At 35.6% G+C, this 15,673-nt stretch overlaps 4 protein-coding genes across 5 annotated transcripts; 1 reads left to right on the forward strand and 3 right to left on the reverse strand.

Moving 5' to 3' along the window:
- Positions 1-5,247: 5,247 nt before the first annotated feature.
- LOC104104978 (non-specific lipid transfer protein GPI-anchored 5-like) lies at positions 5,248-7,548 on the reverse strand. The gene is made up of 3 exons (XM_009613202.4): positions 7,020-7,548; positions 5,745-5,792; positions 5,248-5,628 (listed from the first exon to the last, which is right to left on the reverse strand). The coding sequence occupies exons 1-3, from the start codon at positions 7,342-7,344 to the stop codon at positions 5,507-5,509; spliced, it is 495 nt and encodes a 164-aa protein (XP_009611497.1). The 5' UTR covers positions 7,345-7,548; the 3' UTR covers positions 5,248-5,506.
- A 1,433-nt stretch (positions 7,549-8,981) lies between these two features.
- On the reverse strand, positions 8,982-10,317 carry LOC104104979 (non-specific lipid transfer protein GPI-anchored 5-like). The gene is made up of 3 exons (XM_009613203.4): positions 9,658-10,317; positions 9,412-9,501; positions 8,982-9,313 (listed from the first exon to the last, which is right to left on the reverse strand). The coding sequence occupies exons 1-3, from the start codon at positions 9,980-9,982 to the stop codon at positions 9,189-9,191; spliced, it is 540 nt and encodes a 179-aa protein (XP_009611498.1). The 5' UTR covers positions 9,983-10,317; the 3' UTR covers positions 8,982-9,188.
- A 1,445-nt stretch (positions 10,318-11,762) lies between these two features.
- LOC104104980 (non-specific lipid transfer protein GPI-anchored 5-like) lies at positions 11,763-12,979 on the reverse strand. Of its 2 annotated transcripts, none has more exons than XM_009613205.4 (3): positions 12,567-12,979; positions 12,222-12,335; positions 11,763-12,085 (listed from the first exon to the last, which is right to left on the reverse strand). In XM_009613205.4, the coding sequence occupies exons 1-3, from the start codon at positions 12,886-12,888 to the stop codon at positions 11,952-11,954; spliced, it is 570 nt and encodes a 189-aa protein (XP_009611500.1). In that variant the 5' UTR covers positions 12,889-12,979; the 3' UTR covers positions 11,763-11,951. The 2 variants fall into 2 exon arrangements, with proteins under 2 accessions (XP_009611500.1, XP_009611499.1); XM_009613204.4 differs by having other exon boundaries at positions 12,222-12,338; positions 12,567-12,976.
- Positions 12,980-13,778: 799 nt separating this feature from the next.
- On the forward strand, positions 13,779-15,349 carry LOC104104981 (non-specific lipid transfer protein GPI-anchored 16-like). Its single transcript, XM_009613206.4, has 4 exons — positions 13,779-14,192; positions 14,287-14,313; positions 14,608-14,730; positions 14,892-15,349. The coding sequence occupies exons 1-4, from the start codon at positions 13,781-13,783 to the stop codon at positions 15,176-15,178; spliced, it is 849 nt and encodes a 282-aa protein (XP_009611501.2). The 5' UTR covers positions 13,779-13,780; the 3' UTR covers positions 15,179-15,349.
- Positions 15,350-15,673: the final 324 nt, after the last annotated feature.

Genomic DNA, 15,673 nt, shown 5'->3' on the forward strand with positions numbered 1-15,673 from the left:
TCCGGTAGTTGCGTTAGAGTCACGAACTTATTTCTTGAAATGAGGATATGACTTTATGGCCTATACTTTTTTGTTGTCTCAAGGCTTGTCACCTCTCGTCTTTTCCTTCAATTGACTATAGACTCTGTAATACTGTCATCTTTTTGATCTACCGTTGTCATCCATATATCATATCTTACTCATAATGCTTCATTAACTCTTTTCTTATTTCCCGCTAACATTTATGTTAATCACTTTATTCTGAAAACTCGAACAAGACATTATTTTGCTTTTAGCTCCCCTTTGCTCCATCCAGTGGCTCTTCGGGTTGCTTAACGTTCTCGCTCTACTAGGGACGCGAGCCACACCAAGGTAATATTTGTCCCTTCCAGGCTTTCCGTGCCTATCTTCTAATTTTTTTTTTCATGCTAATATTCACATCTAATTATAATATTCTAGAATGCACCATCTGGGTGCCTCACAAGGAGATCTATTAGCACCTTTGTAATATCCTTCGGAAATGTCAACTAACACAAATAATCAATTTACCATTTTGGGTTACTCTAACCCCAGCCGGATCCTAAAATCCTGTCCTTTTCTTAAACTACACATGTTAGCCTCCAATAGGGTATAACTGAGATGGGTGTGGCCAATTATACATTCATCTGTTACTGTTGAAGGTAAGTCACAATGCTTATATTTTTCTGCCGGAGTTGAAAATACCGATAATCTTCATTAACTGGGTACCTCGTACCCTTCTCATCTTGCTCTTTTTACTTGTTGAAGCTTGTATCTATCTTCTGAATCTCTTATTGCCTTTCACCATAGAGGTTGATAGATATTCTTGTCTTAAGGATCCTTATCAAGAAGCTTACACGTAAGGTACACACATGTTCTGCTGAAGACCTCACATTTATCCATCATAGGAATGATGCAAAATCGAGTTCCTCTAACTCAACTCTTCCACAGCTATATCTCTTACCAACCATCTTTCTAGATGTAGGTATCGTCGTATTATGAATAAGATATAGTTTAAGAAATTGAGTTCTTACAACTAAGCTCTACCACACGATCTAGAGTAAGAAGAAAGAGTGACAGTCTTAAATGCCTTGTAGCCTCCTGCTTATAAGTGTGGTGCACGACACACCCATAAACAAGACTCTACTAGACACGACTTATAGACTCTCTAGGACAAAACTGCTCTGATACCACTTTTGTCACGACCCAAACCGATGGGCCGCGACGGGCACCCGGTACCTTACTCAACCGAGTACCAACATAACGTATCTTTTCGTATTATACTATCATAGATAACTGAGCTGGAGAGGCTGCCGTGAGATAAGTAGAATGCAACATGTAATACCAACTTATACATAAGACATATGGGCCTCTAAGACCAAAATAATCACTCGTACACTGAACATAGGCCAACAAGGCCATACAATCTTTTATGTACATAACATCTATCTACAGGCCTCTAAGAATACATAATTATCATAAAGGTCAGGACAGAGCCCCGTCATAACAAACAATACAAATCAAAATCATACTGACCAAACAAGCAACTCCAGAGCAAATGGAGTGCACCAACATCTTCTGCTGAGCTGATCGCCTACTTGGAGGACTCTCGACCTGTCTATCGAGACATGCGGGCATGAAACGCAGCATCCCCAGGCAAAAGGGACGTCAGTGCAAATAATGTACCAAGTATGTAAGGAATGAAAATCAGTAAATAATAGACATGAGAGAAACATGGAGTAAAAGACTCGACATGTACGTCTGCATAACTCTGTGAATTATTTTATTTTTATACTGTCATGCATATGCGTATACATGTCATACCGTGCATAGGTATATGTGTTCATAACATCATCAAGTCTCTGAGGGCATCCCATCATATCATTTCGACCACTGTGGGCAAAACATCAACGTATACCAGCTGATCAGGTGGTGGTGCGTATATAACGTTGTAACCTTTTTCCATATCCCATATACATATATATACATATATACGCGTATATAACGCCATCTGGTCATGTGTCAATGTACATGTATAAATGCATGAAATGCATAAGAAATACGTTAATAAGATTTCTCGGAATGTCATAAAAATAATATACATGTCGGATAAACTTTATCAAATACGTATTTTTCTGAGACCCATGAACACAAGATATAATAATAATTCACATGGGGAATCAAGAATATAGACACCCCTAGTATTTCTATGAATAGAGTCATTTATGGAAGTTGTGTATTTTACTCGTTTCATTTGTATCATTTGGATCATGCCAAAAAAAAAAGAAGGGATAGCCTTAACATACTTGAACCGATTCTCTTGATATTTCCTCTAACATACGTCTTTTGCGAAAACACGTAACGACGGATCGAAGTAGGGAAATATCTGTTAGCAAGCTTAGCATCCAATGTTGCTGGTCCATGGAGATTAAAACTAATACGTTTCTTTCATGATTCTTAAGATAATGACTAATACGTTGCTTTCATGATTCTTAAGATAATGACTTATGTTGCTTTCAGATTCTTCAGTTAGAGATGTTTTAAATATGGAATGGTGGCTTAACCACGTTCCTTTACCTTTAGTCTTGCCACCTACTCAATAATGACTTAAGAGTCATATATATATTTGGGTGGCTTGCTGCCACGTTAAGGATGATATCCTTATCCAATAATTAAACACCAATCATCTTAATTAATAGTTAATCTCCCACTAAAATTAATAATTATCCGATTAACCACATAATTAAGAATTATCTCAAATTACTTAAGATACTACTCACTTTTAACATACCTTATATACCTCACTCATGGTCATGTGGTACCTTGTATGGTACTAGTCCATAAATATCGGGTATTTTAGCTCGGGCCGTATTTTATCCCAACATGTTAAACTTTGACGAAAATTCATTTTCTTTGATTTGATTACCTTCTCACCTTCACGAATTTACTCATCACATATTTGAAATAGCATAATGCTTATAATCTCAAAATAATCTCATTCTCGAACTTACGTCGATTAGCTTACGACGAAATTGTAACATACCAAAATGCGGGATGTACCATCTCATTTACGAGCTTCTATCAATTTACTTATCGCGTACTTTCACGTACGAACACATGGAGTGTAACATTCCTAGTCGCCCTCGACCCGTTCCTGCTCAACCATTCTGGAAGGCTGCGATTGCCATCCCTTCTGAAACGTTCGGCAGGGTCATCCTTACTCGATTGAAACGGGCGAGGAAGTCCCTCAGTCCCTCTCCCGGGGAAAGTTTGATGGCAAATATGCCGTTCACTCTTGCTTCAGCTTTCTTGGCCCCAGCATGGGCCATTATAAACTTGTATGCCATCTCTTCAAAAGTTTCAATGGGGCGTGCAGATAGTTGTAAATACCATGTCAATGCTCCTCCCATGAGGGTCTCACCGAATGTTTTCAACAAAATGGAGGATACTTGTTCCTTGGCGAGATCATTACCTTTCACGGCGGTGACATAGTGAGTCACATGGTCTTCGGGGTCGTTCGTTCCATCATATAATTTCAGGTAAGGCGGCATTTTAAAGGTTTTTGATATGGCATGTGGAGCGGCGTCATCACTATACGGCTGCTCGACGAACCGACCGGCATCTCTCTTTGGCAGGAGCTTAGGGGCGCCCGGTATCTTATCGACCCTTTCTTGGTGTTCTCTCGTCTGGTTCCAGAGTGCTTTGTTCTCATTCTCCATTTCCTCCATCATTTTCAAAATGACTGTGAGAGCATCGTCACCTGCACTATTAGTGACATTGTGAGTGATACCTGTCGTTGGGGGGGAAGGGGGGGGAGAAGGGACTTGGTTGTGCTGCTCGTCTGCTGGTTGTATAACGCAAGTCCTCGCGTTTTCAGTAACTTTGTCACGAGCGGGCTTATGAAGGATGCTGGTTAGCGTATCAGTTAGCCAGGCCTCAAGGAGCGTTTTTACAGCTGGTGGCGTCTCCTCCACCACAGATGTGGAGGCTCCCTTACCAAGAGATTTTGTGATGCTGCAGTGAGGAGGAGGTGACCCATCTCGTCTAGGGGAGGCATTGGGCGTTGCGTCTCCGTCCGCTATTTCACAGCTCTCATTGATGACGTTCATGAGGTTGGTTGGGAGGTCACTTATTATTCTCGTCCTTTCTTCTCTGTTAACTGTCATACGGGATTCGTGCACACAAAGAAAGGAGATCTTGTTAACTAGTATCATGTTTCTGTGCTGGTTTTATTGAGCTATTAATATAATACTTGATATATTAAGGAATTAATAATGGGGTTCTAAACTTCAGACAACTGATTTATGTTTTGCTTAATTTCCTTCTTAATTTCATAAGTGGACCTCATATAGATTTATCTTCAAAAATAAGTTTATTATACGGTACTCCGACTCCGTAACATTTTTACATAGCACGCATGATGTATCATGCCAAGACCGCTTCTACATTGACGGTAAAATGACATGCACTTATAAGGCCATCTCCGCTGCCTTCATTTGCCACAGCGCTGTCAGTTTTTGGAGAAATTTGACTCCAATGTTGCTGCATTTTTGGCTGCAAACTGGGGATGAACAGTATCACTGACATTATTCATTTTCTCCGTTACTATTTTCTATTATTTTATTATTATTTTTATTATTTAACTCTTTTAATTTATCTCTTTATATATACCTAATTATGTTTATGTAATATCTTTATAATACTAATTTTACATCTTAACTTTGGAGTATAATTTTGATAAATTAATTTTTGTGTATTTATTATTTTTATATAAAATTATAAGTTAATTTTATTATAAGTTCTAATTGTACAAAAAATATATAATCATCTCAAAAAATAAATGGTGCAAATATAAAATATTAGATGTTGCTAATAATAAATAAGAAAATAAAATTTAAATAAAAGATAATAATATAATATTGAAAAGAGAGAAGAATATAAAATAGATTTTTTTTTGGAGTTGGAGATGGCCTAATAATTTAACTATTTCACTAATATTCCTCAATTTGTCCTTTTTAGACGTTCTCTATATTTCATGTCCCCTTATTTCATATGACACGTCCAAGAATTATTCTACTGGAAAATTTAATGTTGCTTTTATATGGTGGATATAGTTTAGAATTATAATAAATCTAAACCTTCCAGAACAATATGAAAAGACCAAACATCTAGTAGTTAAGAGTTAGGAAGTAGGAAATTAAGTACTCAATGATTTACGGTCTGCAAGATATAATGAATCAGGCCATGGAGTGTGTGAAATGTACTTGTATACATTCAAAAAGTGCTTAATTTGTTCAATATTTCTGAAAATATTAATTTCAATAGAGTAATTAAAATCCTCTGCCTTGGCCAAAAAAGAAAATGATGAGACATCCATCACAAGATTGTGACGAATTTGTGATGAACTATCTTTACATAAGCAAAAATTTAAGATAGACAAAAACCTTCTTACAAGGATTCTCTTTATGACAAAAATTAAAGACGGTATTTTTGTTGAGTGAGCTTGAGTTTATAAGATGGAGCTGAATATTGTGACATATGACAAAGTGGCTACATTAAGGGTAAATAACAGAGAGTATGGCTGCAGCTTCAATGAATCTCCATTTGGCGAAAATCTTGAATATCTGTCTCCTGCGCTCACAAGTATATAATTCTCACACCCATTATATAAATGTTGAAATTGGTGCAGGAAAAAAAACATGGAAAAAGTGCAGTTGTTACAGTGCACGATTTGTTCGTATTCGTACCTGAAGGAATGGACGGAGAGATTTCCGGAGAACCAGTTGGGGAAGTTGCTGAAATGTTTATATTCACAGTACAAATTAAAACAATGATCTTTCGTCATAATTAGAGGGAAATGAAAAGCTTCGGGAAAAAATAAAAAGAAAGAAGGGCAAAGACGTTGCTACCCCTTAGAGCCTGTTTGGAAAGCCACATGGAAATTGAAATTAAGTGTAATTGGGTGTAATTATACACTTTGGCATGTTTATTTGACCAAGTAATTATTTGATTGGTGATGAATTGAGTGTAATTGGGAGAGGGTAATTACACTCTCCAATTCTCAAAAGGCGGTAAAGAATTTGGTGTAATTACATGATGTAATTACAAGGCAACCTTTCCAATTCCTTTTTTTTATTTCAATATATAATAGTATTTAATATCTATTATACATATAAATATTTATCATACAGTAAAAAATATTTATTTATTTATGTAATTACACTTGTACAACCAAACATGACACATGTAATTACACTGTAATTACACCATGACAAACAAACAAGCCATTGTAATTACAATACTACGTAATTACCAGGCTGTGTAATTACTATCCTAGTAATTACACAACCAAGTAATTACACAAGGCTTTCCAAACAGACCCTTAAAGATATTGAATGACTTTAATTATAAAAGTAATTATAAGTTGTTATTTATTTTTCTCTTATGGATCGTTTGGTATAATGGTGGGATATCCGAGAATATCCTATGGGGTAGAATATCTCATGCGATTAGTTATCCCGCCTTCTATATTGGATAACTAATCCCACAATTTTAGTGTAAAAGTTAATCCCAAGATTAGCTAATATTCCAAATGAAACATGAGATAAATTTAATCCCAAACTTTATTTCAAAATTATTATTTTTATCTCATGTACCAAACGACCCGTAAACGTCCTTAACGGATATTGTAGTTAAGATGTGTTTGGAAAAACTTTTTAGTTTGTCCTAAAAAGAATATTACCTTTCTAGTTTTGGAAGTAATTTAATTGACTTCAAAATATCCATTTTATCCTTAATAAAATAATTTATAGACATATAAATATCTAAAGCGTGTTTTAGAATACAAATTTCAAAGGTTTATATTTCTTTCTTACCCTCCGTATAATCAACTTTACATAAATTGAGACAGAGAAAGTAATAAATACTTCAAGTTTTTTTTAAAGACAAATATATTAAGAAAATTTAGTTAGTCAAACGACTAGTGTTTGGGAATTAAAGAAGTAGTGATAACTTTAGCGTACCTTTACATAGAGTAAGAAAGGGAGTGTGGGCATTACAAGCTGTAGGAAGAGCCAAAGCAAGTGTCTGATTGATATTAACTCCAAAGGATGAGCCCTCGCCATTCAAAACGTGACACAAGCACTGAGGCTGCGTCTTCACTATAGTGGCGAGCTGAGTGCAGCATCCTGATGACGGGCTCGTGGCATTCCCTTCTATGTATTGCAGGCACGGAGCTAACCCAACAACCACCTGTTCGCAATCCGATTGAGCGCTGATGACATGTAATGAAAGAAGAGCCACTGCCACAACTATTATTGCACTTATTGTGCTCGCTGATATCTGCATTTTACTTGAATACTGTTCTGTAAATTGCTTCTAAGCTAATATATATATAATTAAGAAAAGAGATATTAAATGGTTTATTGAGATATAGGTGTGGAAAAGTCAAGAGAAGTCATATTTATAAAGGAAAAGTTTGGGAAATAAATTAATGCATGCAGATGGGGTTATTACGAATGTGGGTTAACTACTTTTCCTACTTTATAACCATAACTTAGTAAACAACTAATTTCTTGATGATCTCTACGAGACTTAAAAAATGAAGGATAGACACACATGTCGGCATTTGCTATGGTCCATGGTTTTGTGATGGTCAAGGACCACTCTTTTGTTTCCTCGTCTCAAGGATAGCTGCAAAGGTCAATATCACATTTTGTGTTCACGGGTTAAAATCAAAGCCAAAATCGTCTTTTGGCCTTTTATGATTTGGACATTCTCCTTTACGAAGAAATTAACGAATTTTCATGTCCTGCTTAAATCTAAAGTTTGCCCAAAGTAGTAAAGGGGAATCAACTCATTTGATGTCCGCCATAGGAATCAAAAATTCCGTTTCTGAATGCGGCAACGAACATTGCTTTGCAGCATTAGACCAAAAACGGAAGTGCGTGCCAAACAGAGTTAAATTAATGGGTCTGAATAGATATTAATGACTGAGATCTAAAATAGGGTCTTGTTATCGTTAAGATGTTATATATTTAATAATTTTTATAAAAAAGAAATTTCATTATTACTCCTAAACTTTTACCACTAATCACTATCATCATTTCTATTGCTGTCCCTTACCATTACCACCATCCTCACCCACAACCATCACCGCCGCCAAGTATGAATGTCAGTTGTCACTACCACTAGCCATCATTTACAACCATCACCACCGGTCACTATTACCACAACAATGACCAATCATCTTTATCAACCACTACTATATATCATTCATCACTGTTATTAGTCACAACTACCATCAAACACCATTATTAACTACTATTGTTTTTCACCATCTACTACACATAATTACCACTATCAACCAACACCACCACCAGCTACAATCAAGTCGGCACCCACAATCACTATTGTTAGCCATCATCACCATTAACCACTATATAATTTTTAATAATTTTTTTTTGATATAGTATTAAATTAAATAGTACTATTTGAATTTATACTTATTAATTTTTAGATAAAGATAATATTTACACATTGAGATGTAGAGAAAACAAACAATTTTAGTTATCCAGGATCTTAATAGATGTATATTTAGAATCATGCGTCTAATCTTAATTAAAATAAATGAGGCCGTAGTTTCTCTGTTTCTTTCCTTCTTTCTTTGTTGTTTTCTCAACCAAAAGTAAGAAGGTATCATTATGTTCATTTGAACGTTCAACCTTGAAATAATACAAGAGGGACAGATAACTCCTTATGAATCTCTAGTTCATTCTTTATCTGCTCCGGTCCTTCATTTCCTCTCTGCTTTAGACTCTTAATTCATGAAAACTTCTGTTTCCATTGTAGCTGAGTGCGGTTTTATTCTTTCTTTGTTATGCAAAGGCCTTTCCAAGGATCAACTAATTACAATCAGCAACAACCGAAAAATTAAAGAAAGTGAAGGTAAAAGAGGAAAAAAATAAATAGACCGAAAATGAGCATTTAGAGTATGACAATGAGCTAGAATATATTGACTACCCAAGACTTCAATGAATAACTCATAGTAAGTGTAGACACAATACAAGGCATGCACTTATACATGGCACGCTGGTACTACAACTTTAATTTGGGCAAATAGGACAAAATCAAAAATCATCACACGTGGAAAACAACATAGAATGTTCAAAACTCCCAAACAATTTATGAATCTAGAGGAAAGTTGATGCAAAAGCACTGAATGCAACAATGAAAATCGAAGTAGCTGCGATATGAAACGGCAGTTCCACAGCGCTTCCACTAGATGTACTCCCACCAGTAGTCTTCGACCCTGTACCTGCTTTTTTCATGGATTAATTAAATTAATGGTCAGTCCCTGAATAAAATTTCAAAATGCACTTCTGACAGGAACAAAAAGAAAAAGGATATATATACCTGAAGGAATGTCTCGTTCAGATTTCCCATCTGGTGATTCTTTAGAAGAGTCCGCTGGAGGACTATCAGCTGCTGGTCCATTTGCTCCAGCTGTAAAGTATAGAAAACGATTGAATGTCATGTCAATGTAAGCTTTAAATAGTTTTTACAATATCAGCTGTACAGTTACCTTTAGTTATCATTTAAGAGGTTTGATAGTATGAAAATTCTTTTGTCTAACTGTTACTTAGAGAAACATATGCATACCATTGCAGCGGCTAACGGGAGGAGTTTGCACATTGCATGCACTAGGAAGTGCAACAGCAAGAGTTTGGTTAATAGAAACACCAAAAGAGGAGTCACCACCATTTAGCACGGAGCAAAGACACCTTGGCTGTGATGCCACGACCCTTGATAGCTGAGAGCAACACGACGATGATGGCGTTGTTGTGTTTCCAGTAACATAATTTAGACACGGGGACAAGCTCACTAGTGCAGTTGTGCAGCCTGATTGTGCTCTGACTCCGTTCCATTGCATGAGCATGAGCACCACGGCTAGAGTCAGGCCGATCTCAATTCCTTTTGTAGCCATTTAGTGAAATTTGTATGTTTTTGATAATTTTAATCTCTAATATTTATGCTAGTTAGTTGATCAAGATTCAAGGGCATGGAATTACTGGCATGACTCTGCTGTGAATTTATACTGAAACTTGAGATTTAGAGACTGCATCACTTGATATTGTGGGTGTCCAACTTTACCAAATTGAAATATAAATCTCCATAGTCGAGAACTAATTGGTTCTAGACTATTGATAATAAAAGAAAGAAAGGGAAAGTTTGATTCATTGTTCAAACGATATAGCGAGAGACGCCAGTTATTATTGTAGAATAGAAATATATAATGGAACAGGTAGGCTTGGTTGCAACAAGGAAAGAACTGTGCCAATCAAAAAATATATAGGTCATTTTACAGTTGGTAGTGCTTAGGTAATAGGTGGTCTAATTGACACAGAAAGATAGCTGAATTTGTTTGCCTTTGCTGAATTCTATAAGTTATGTCTATGTGTACTACTTATAGAAGTGTCAATGATTGTGGTTGTCACTTTTCTTTGTCTTTTTTTCCTTTTATTATTAAGTTTACTTTCTCTTGCAACATTACAATCTGTAGCTTTTTCTCCCTTTAACTTAAAAGTAATTTTACAACCGGAATACTAAGCTTTTTCACTTAGAAGGTCGTTTGGTTAACATATTAACATATTATAATGCAAATAATATTTATGTGGTAATTAATTATAATGAAGGAATTATTATGTGGTAATTCCTAATGAACTGTTATACAAGAAATACTACACTAATCAAGGATATTTTTGTCTATAAATAGTCTAATTCAGGTATTATTAATACATGTATTCTTATCTTATATCCTACTATAATAATAATTACACTTCAGTCTCAAATCAGCTGGGATCGGCGATATGAATCCTTAGTAATCATATTCCATAAATCTTTGAAATATATACAAAAATATGTATATGCTCTTAAAGTATAAATCTACGAAAGGTTGAACCACTCCGAAGAGTATAAGTTCTAGAGTAAAAATGCTAACTTCTAAAACAAATTCTAACTATATATAATTTTTTTTCTTCCATCCGTGTCCTATATTTTGCCAAGTCTGCATGGACCCTTAGAAATTATCGATTACAAATTTCTTTCAAGTGATTTTCGGTCTACCACCAGAGGCGGATCCAGAATTAAAATTTAATGAGTTTAATTTTGCACTGAATTAATTATATCATTAAAATTATGGGTTCAAATCTAATATTTGTTGATATTTTAGTAGGTTTTTACATATATATCTATGCCCCATATTGAAAGTTATGGGTTCATATGATCCCGTAGGTGAAGGCTACATCCGCCCATGTCTACCACATCTTTTTAAACTCATACTCCCTATAGTTTTACACCTAAAGACTGATACATCCGCAGGTTGACAAATGACATGACCAAACCATCTTAAGTGATATTTTTCTCATCTTATCCACGATGTATGCTACTTGAAATGTAATCATTTCTAATCTTATCCAATCTTGTAGTACCACACATCCATCTTCGCATCAACATTTCTATGGATACTTATTTTGTGAATGTGTTAAATTTTTGCGGCCCAACATTCAACTCCGTACTAGGCATCACCTGTCTTATGACTATTCTATAGAGCTTATAGTTTACTTTGGTAGGCATCTTTTTAAATTCATCCTTTCAAATTCATACTGTAAAATTTGATGCTTTCGACCTCATACAAACAAATCATGAAAAAGAAAAAACAGGACATAGAGATGCAGAGAACAGGGTCCGTTTACAAGTGATCACAATTCACAAAGATGATTATTATATCCAAAACAAATGATGGTACAAAACTACAACGAGCTCTCCGAACATACAAAAAGAAACAATAAATAGCTAAGTTATAACCAATCACACTAGACCAAGAAAAAGGGCCTCTCTGTTACAGTGTTTGATCAATAGCAAAGAGGTGACATAAGAGTAACTGCGAAGCTCCTTCAAAATCCAGGGAGAGCCAAAGCAGTTGATGCAATGAAGAGTAAGAATCCCATTAAACTGAAAGAAATTTTCATGTTGCTTCCTGCATTTGAGGATCCATTTGGTGAGGTATTTGTCTTAGATCCTGTTGAACCTGCAACAAATAATATTAGTGTTCCACTTTTAATGGTACTTTAATGATCAGATAAATAGAGAATAACGAATTTCTTTCTGTTCTTTTTTTACTTTTTCAATCTGCTAGTGTACAACTGATGGAATACTAGAATTACCTGATCCTGATGGAGTTGCTGGGGTTTGATCAGGTGTTTCATCAGATGAATCAGTTGGGGCAGGAGAACCTGAAGGGGAACTTGCAGTTGGCACTGAAGCACTTGGTCCATTGGCTGCTGTTTTTTCAAATGCATAAAAGTCAATAAAAAAAAAATTTAAATTTACACAATCAGGTCACCTAAAAAATAACAATAGTTAATTGCCAATTTAAGTGGAATAAGTAACGTGGAAGGCAGTGTAAAAATTCAATACATTGTCAGTGTATATAAAGAAGGTAAATCCTAATGAGGTATGTGCGTTATGTAGTGCGATTGGCATAAAAGATTTAAGGAATGCAAATTTACCATTGCACTGGCTAACCGGAGGAGTTTGTACATTGCAAGCACCAGGTAAAGCTAGAGCAAGAGTTTGATTTATGGCAACACCAAAACCAGAACCACCACCATTAAGCAAAGAGCAAAGACATTGAGGATTGGATTGGACAACGCCGGACAGGGCAGTGCAGCAAGATGAGGTTGGAGTTGATGAATTTCCAGTAACATAATTCATACACGGGGCCAATCCAACAAGTGTGGTCATACAATTTGATTGAGCTGTAGCCTCATTCCAAAATAAGGCTACCAAAACTATGACTAGAGCCATTATATTCATGACTTTGGATGCCATTTTCTTTAAGGCTAACTACAAGTGAGTTTAGAGAAGAGCAGATGAGTTTGAGTTGGTTGAGAATTGGGATGTTTTGAGTGCTGAAGGAGAAAAAGGGCTGTGGTTTAAATACCCAAAGTCTTAGCGCAAAACAACAAGAAAATATAGGTAGTTTGGTTGGCCAACTCGAACTAATGAACGGCTTCGAAACTTCGTACGAAAAAAAAGAGCTTAATTTCATAACTAAACCTTCAATAAAAAATAAATCAGATCAAGCCTTTGTTCGTAATCTTGACAAGTGTTAACCTATGTAGTTAATTGGGTTACGTGATCTGGATTGAGTCCTCTCAATATAACGTCAAAATTTGGTACCATTTTTAATAGTATGAGTTTAAAGTACTGACCTATATTTTTATGCTATTGGATAAAATTGACCTACATTAATAAGTAATTTTTTGCATCAATTCGAATATGCTAACTCGAAAATAGAGTAATAATTTTATATAATCGTAATAAAATACACTGATAATATAATAATTAATTACCCGGTTAGTATATGTATACAACTTAAATCCATGTCAGAGAGGCTAAAAATTGTGGAAACCAGGAAAAAATAAGAAATAGGAAAATCCCTGGTCCTTAAAAAAACATTGTAAACCAATGAAAAGTCCAATAATATGATTATTCTAGATTGGAAAATTAAGATTGGGAAAACTAGCTATAAGCAGTATAACTGTCCTACCTAAGACACCCATCTTTTTAAGCCAAAGTCTTGGATCAACAATTGGTAATGCCAACTTTACACTATGAGTCAAAGCGGTTTAACTCCAAGCCACAAATTTCATATCTACCGTTTACTCCTTCTACAGGAATCTTTAAAACAATGTAAACTATAAATCATTGGCAAATTTGCATGCACATCCACATCTGGAAATTAACCTATTCAGATCATAAGATCAATTTGGACTTATCAAATTTGATACTGATGGAAATTTTGAAAGTTTCTGCATCAGCACATGTTCTTTTCCTAACCCTTCTAACTTTTTCAGCTTTTAAGATGCTAAATGGTCAAATAAACACGGCGTGTACAAGTTCAATTTTTAGCACATTCACCCCTTGTTTTAATTACCTAACTGGAAGCAGTGGCAATGGCTCTTCACCAACTGAAGATTGCTGCAATTCACTTAAATCATCAATGAGTGATAGCATAGATTGTGTATGTCTCATGGTTACTGGAAATGTTCCTGTTTCCATACCATTTATTCGAACTTTGGCACTTTCGCTTCCTCAAGCATGTAATACTGGTGTGCCAGTTCAGTGCAGTGGTAAACTCATTTATTATTAAGGATCATGAATTTCTCTTTGGTATTATGTGTTATGACCAAAGTTTTAAATTCATTTCTTTTGTTTAATTTGCAGCCTCAGGGGTTCCCCTTCCACCTCCAGGTATTAAAGCTTTCAATACATGCAACTGAAACCTTATCAGACTCACAGATTCAGTAACTTTATCTTAATTCTGTCAATTAATTTGTACCAATGAAATCAACTACGTCCCAATCCCAAAGTCATTACTATCTAACTGTACTTAATTGGACAACCTGCTGGATATACCTGAAGTTACTTTATTATCACCAAACCTTCTCTTTACTCAATTGATAACGCATATTCTCTTTCAATCAACAGGGCTAACTTCATATTTAGGTCATTAATTAATTGGTTATTTGATGATAAACTTGGCAGGTCCGGCCTTGTTCGCGCCACCACCTGCTCCTGCTCCTCACCACCATCATGCTCCCGCTTATCCTCCTCGTCACCATCGTGCTGCTGCTTTTCCTCCCGCTCTTGCTCCTCGTAGTCAACGAGGTAATGTTGCACCACCAACTTATTTATATTACACACAAAGTCATATATATAACCTAGCGAAAATAGAGCACGATGAAAGAAAAAGAATTATACATGCGATATCAAATTAGTTGTGATAAAAGTTCCAATGCTAAAAGACGCCACTTAATTCTATTCTTCAGTTGCTAAAGCATCAGCAGCACCAACTGCAGAAGTTGATCCACCTGTTGCAGCACCAACTATAGAAGGGACTGAGGCTACTGCTGATGTTGAAAAACCCACAACATCTCCTCCAAAATCATCATTAGTTCCAAACACAACTCCTGCAGGGACCAGACCAGTGCTTCCAAATCCCAACACTAGCACTTCAGCCGCTATTCCATCTTATTCTATTTCCTCAAGCCTGCAGTCTCTTACTCTAATATTTATTGCAGTTATAATTTTATTTATTGACAAATCAATGTACTAGACCAAGATTTTGTCCCTTTGTTTAGGGCCATCTTGCATACACTGTAATTTTTGTAAGCGGTCATTCAAGTCGTTATTATATATATATATGCATATGCCGAAAAGTTTCATCAAGAAAAATTCTACTTTATGATCATAAAGAAATGAAACAAGATAAGTGATTTGGATTTCATGGACCCTTACTTGTTTTTTTTGTAACTAATTTTTTTATTTACAAAAGTGAAGAATTATAAGGCAAAGAAGACACAAAAAAGCTAGCAGCAACCTGGACAGAAAGCCCCAGGATTGCTATACCACAGCACTACATAGCTACTAGCAAATTCCTCCCACAGCTCCTATACTTTCAGCAATACTAAGGATAGAAATTAAGTGCATCAAGCCTCTTTTTAATTTTATTTTTTAAATAGAAGCCTCAACTGAAAAATGCGACGTTTGTTCTTTTACTACTGTTTGGTTTAAATATCTTATCAAACATACCCCACTTGTGGGATCACAA

Source organism: Nicotiana tomentosiformis, chromosome 1 (genome assembly GCF_000390325.3).
Source record: "Nicotiana tomentosiformis chromosome 1, ASM39032v3, whole genome shotgun sequence".
NCBI classification, from domain to species: domain Eukaryota; kingdom Viridiplantae; phylum Streptophyta; class Magnoliopsida; order Solanales; family Solanaceae; genus Nicotiana; species Nicotiana tomentosiformis.

Excerpts from the sequence above, each read along its gene's own strand:
- LOC104104978 (XM_009613202.4), bottom strand. The coding sequence starts at position 7,344 with ATGCAGATATCAGCGAGCACAATAAGTGCAATAATAGTTGTGGCAGTG. Across the intron at positions 5,793-7,019 it reads CTTTCTTACTCTATGTAAAG|CAACTTCCCCAACTGGTTCT; the intron begins GTACGCTAAAGT and ends TAAACATTTCAG. Across the intron at positions 5,629-5,744 it reads CTCTCCGTCCATTCCTTCAG|GAGACAGATATTCAAGATTT; the intron begins GTACGAATACGA and ends TTGTGAGCGCAG.
- LOC104104979 (XM_009613203.4), bottom strand. The coding sequence starts at position 9,982 with ATGGCTACAAAAGGAATTGAGATCGGCCTGACTCTAGCCGTGGTGCTC. Across the intron at positions 9,502-9,657 it reads TCCCGTTAGCCGCTGCAATG|CTGGAGCAAATGGACCAGCA; the intron begins GTATGCATATGT and ends TATACTTTACAG. Across the intron at positions 9,314-9,411 it reads TGAACGAGACATTCCTTCAG|GTACAGGGTCGAAGACTACT; the intron begins GTATATATATCC and ends TGAAAAAAGCAG.
- LOC104104980 (XM_009613204.4), bottom strand. The coding sequence starts at position 12,888 with ATGGCATCCAAAGTCATGAATATAATGGCTCTAGTCATAGTTTTGGTA. Across the intron at positions 12,339-12,566 it reads TCCGGTTAGCCAGTGCAATG|CAGCCAATGGACCAAGTGCT; the intron begins GTAAATTTGCAT and ends TTGAAAAAACAG. Across the intron at positions 12,086-12,221 it reads AGCAACTCCATCAGGATCAG|GTTCAACAGGATCTAAGACA; the intron begins GTAATTCTAGTA and ends TATTTGTTGCAG.
- LOC104104981 (XM_009613206.4), top strand. The coding sequence starts at position 13,781 with ATGCACATCCACATCTGGAAATTAACCTATTCAGATCATAAGATCAAT. Across the intron at positions 14,193-14,286 it reads TGTGCCAGTTCAGTGCAGTG|CCTCAGGGGTTCCCCTTCCA; the intron begins GTAAACTCATTT and ends TTTAATTTGCAG. Across the intron at positions 14,731-14,891 it reads TGCTCCTCGTAGTCAACGAG|TTGCTAAAGCATCAGCAGCA; the intron begins GTAATGTTGCAC and ends TCTATTCTTCAG.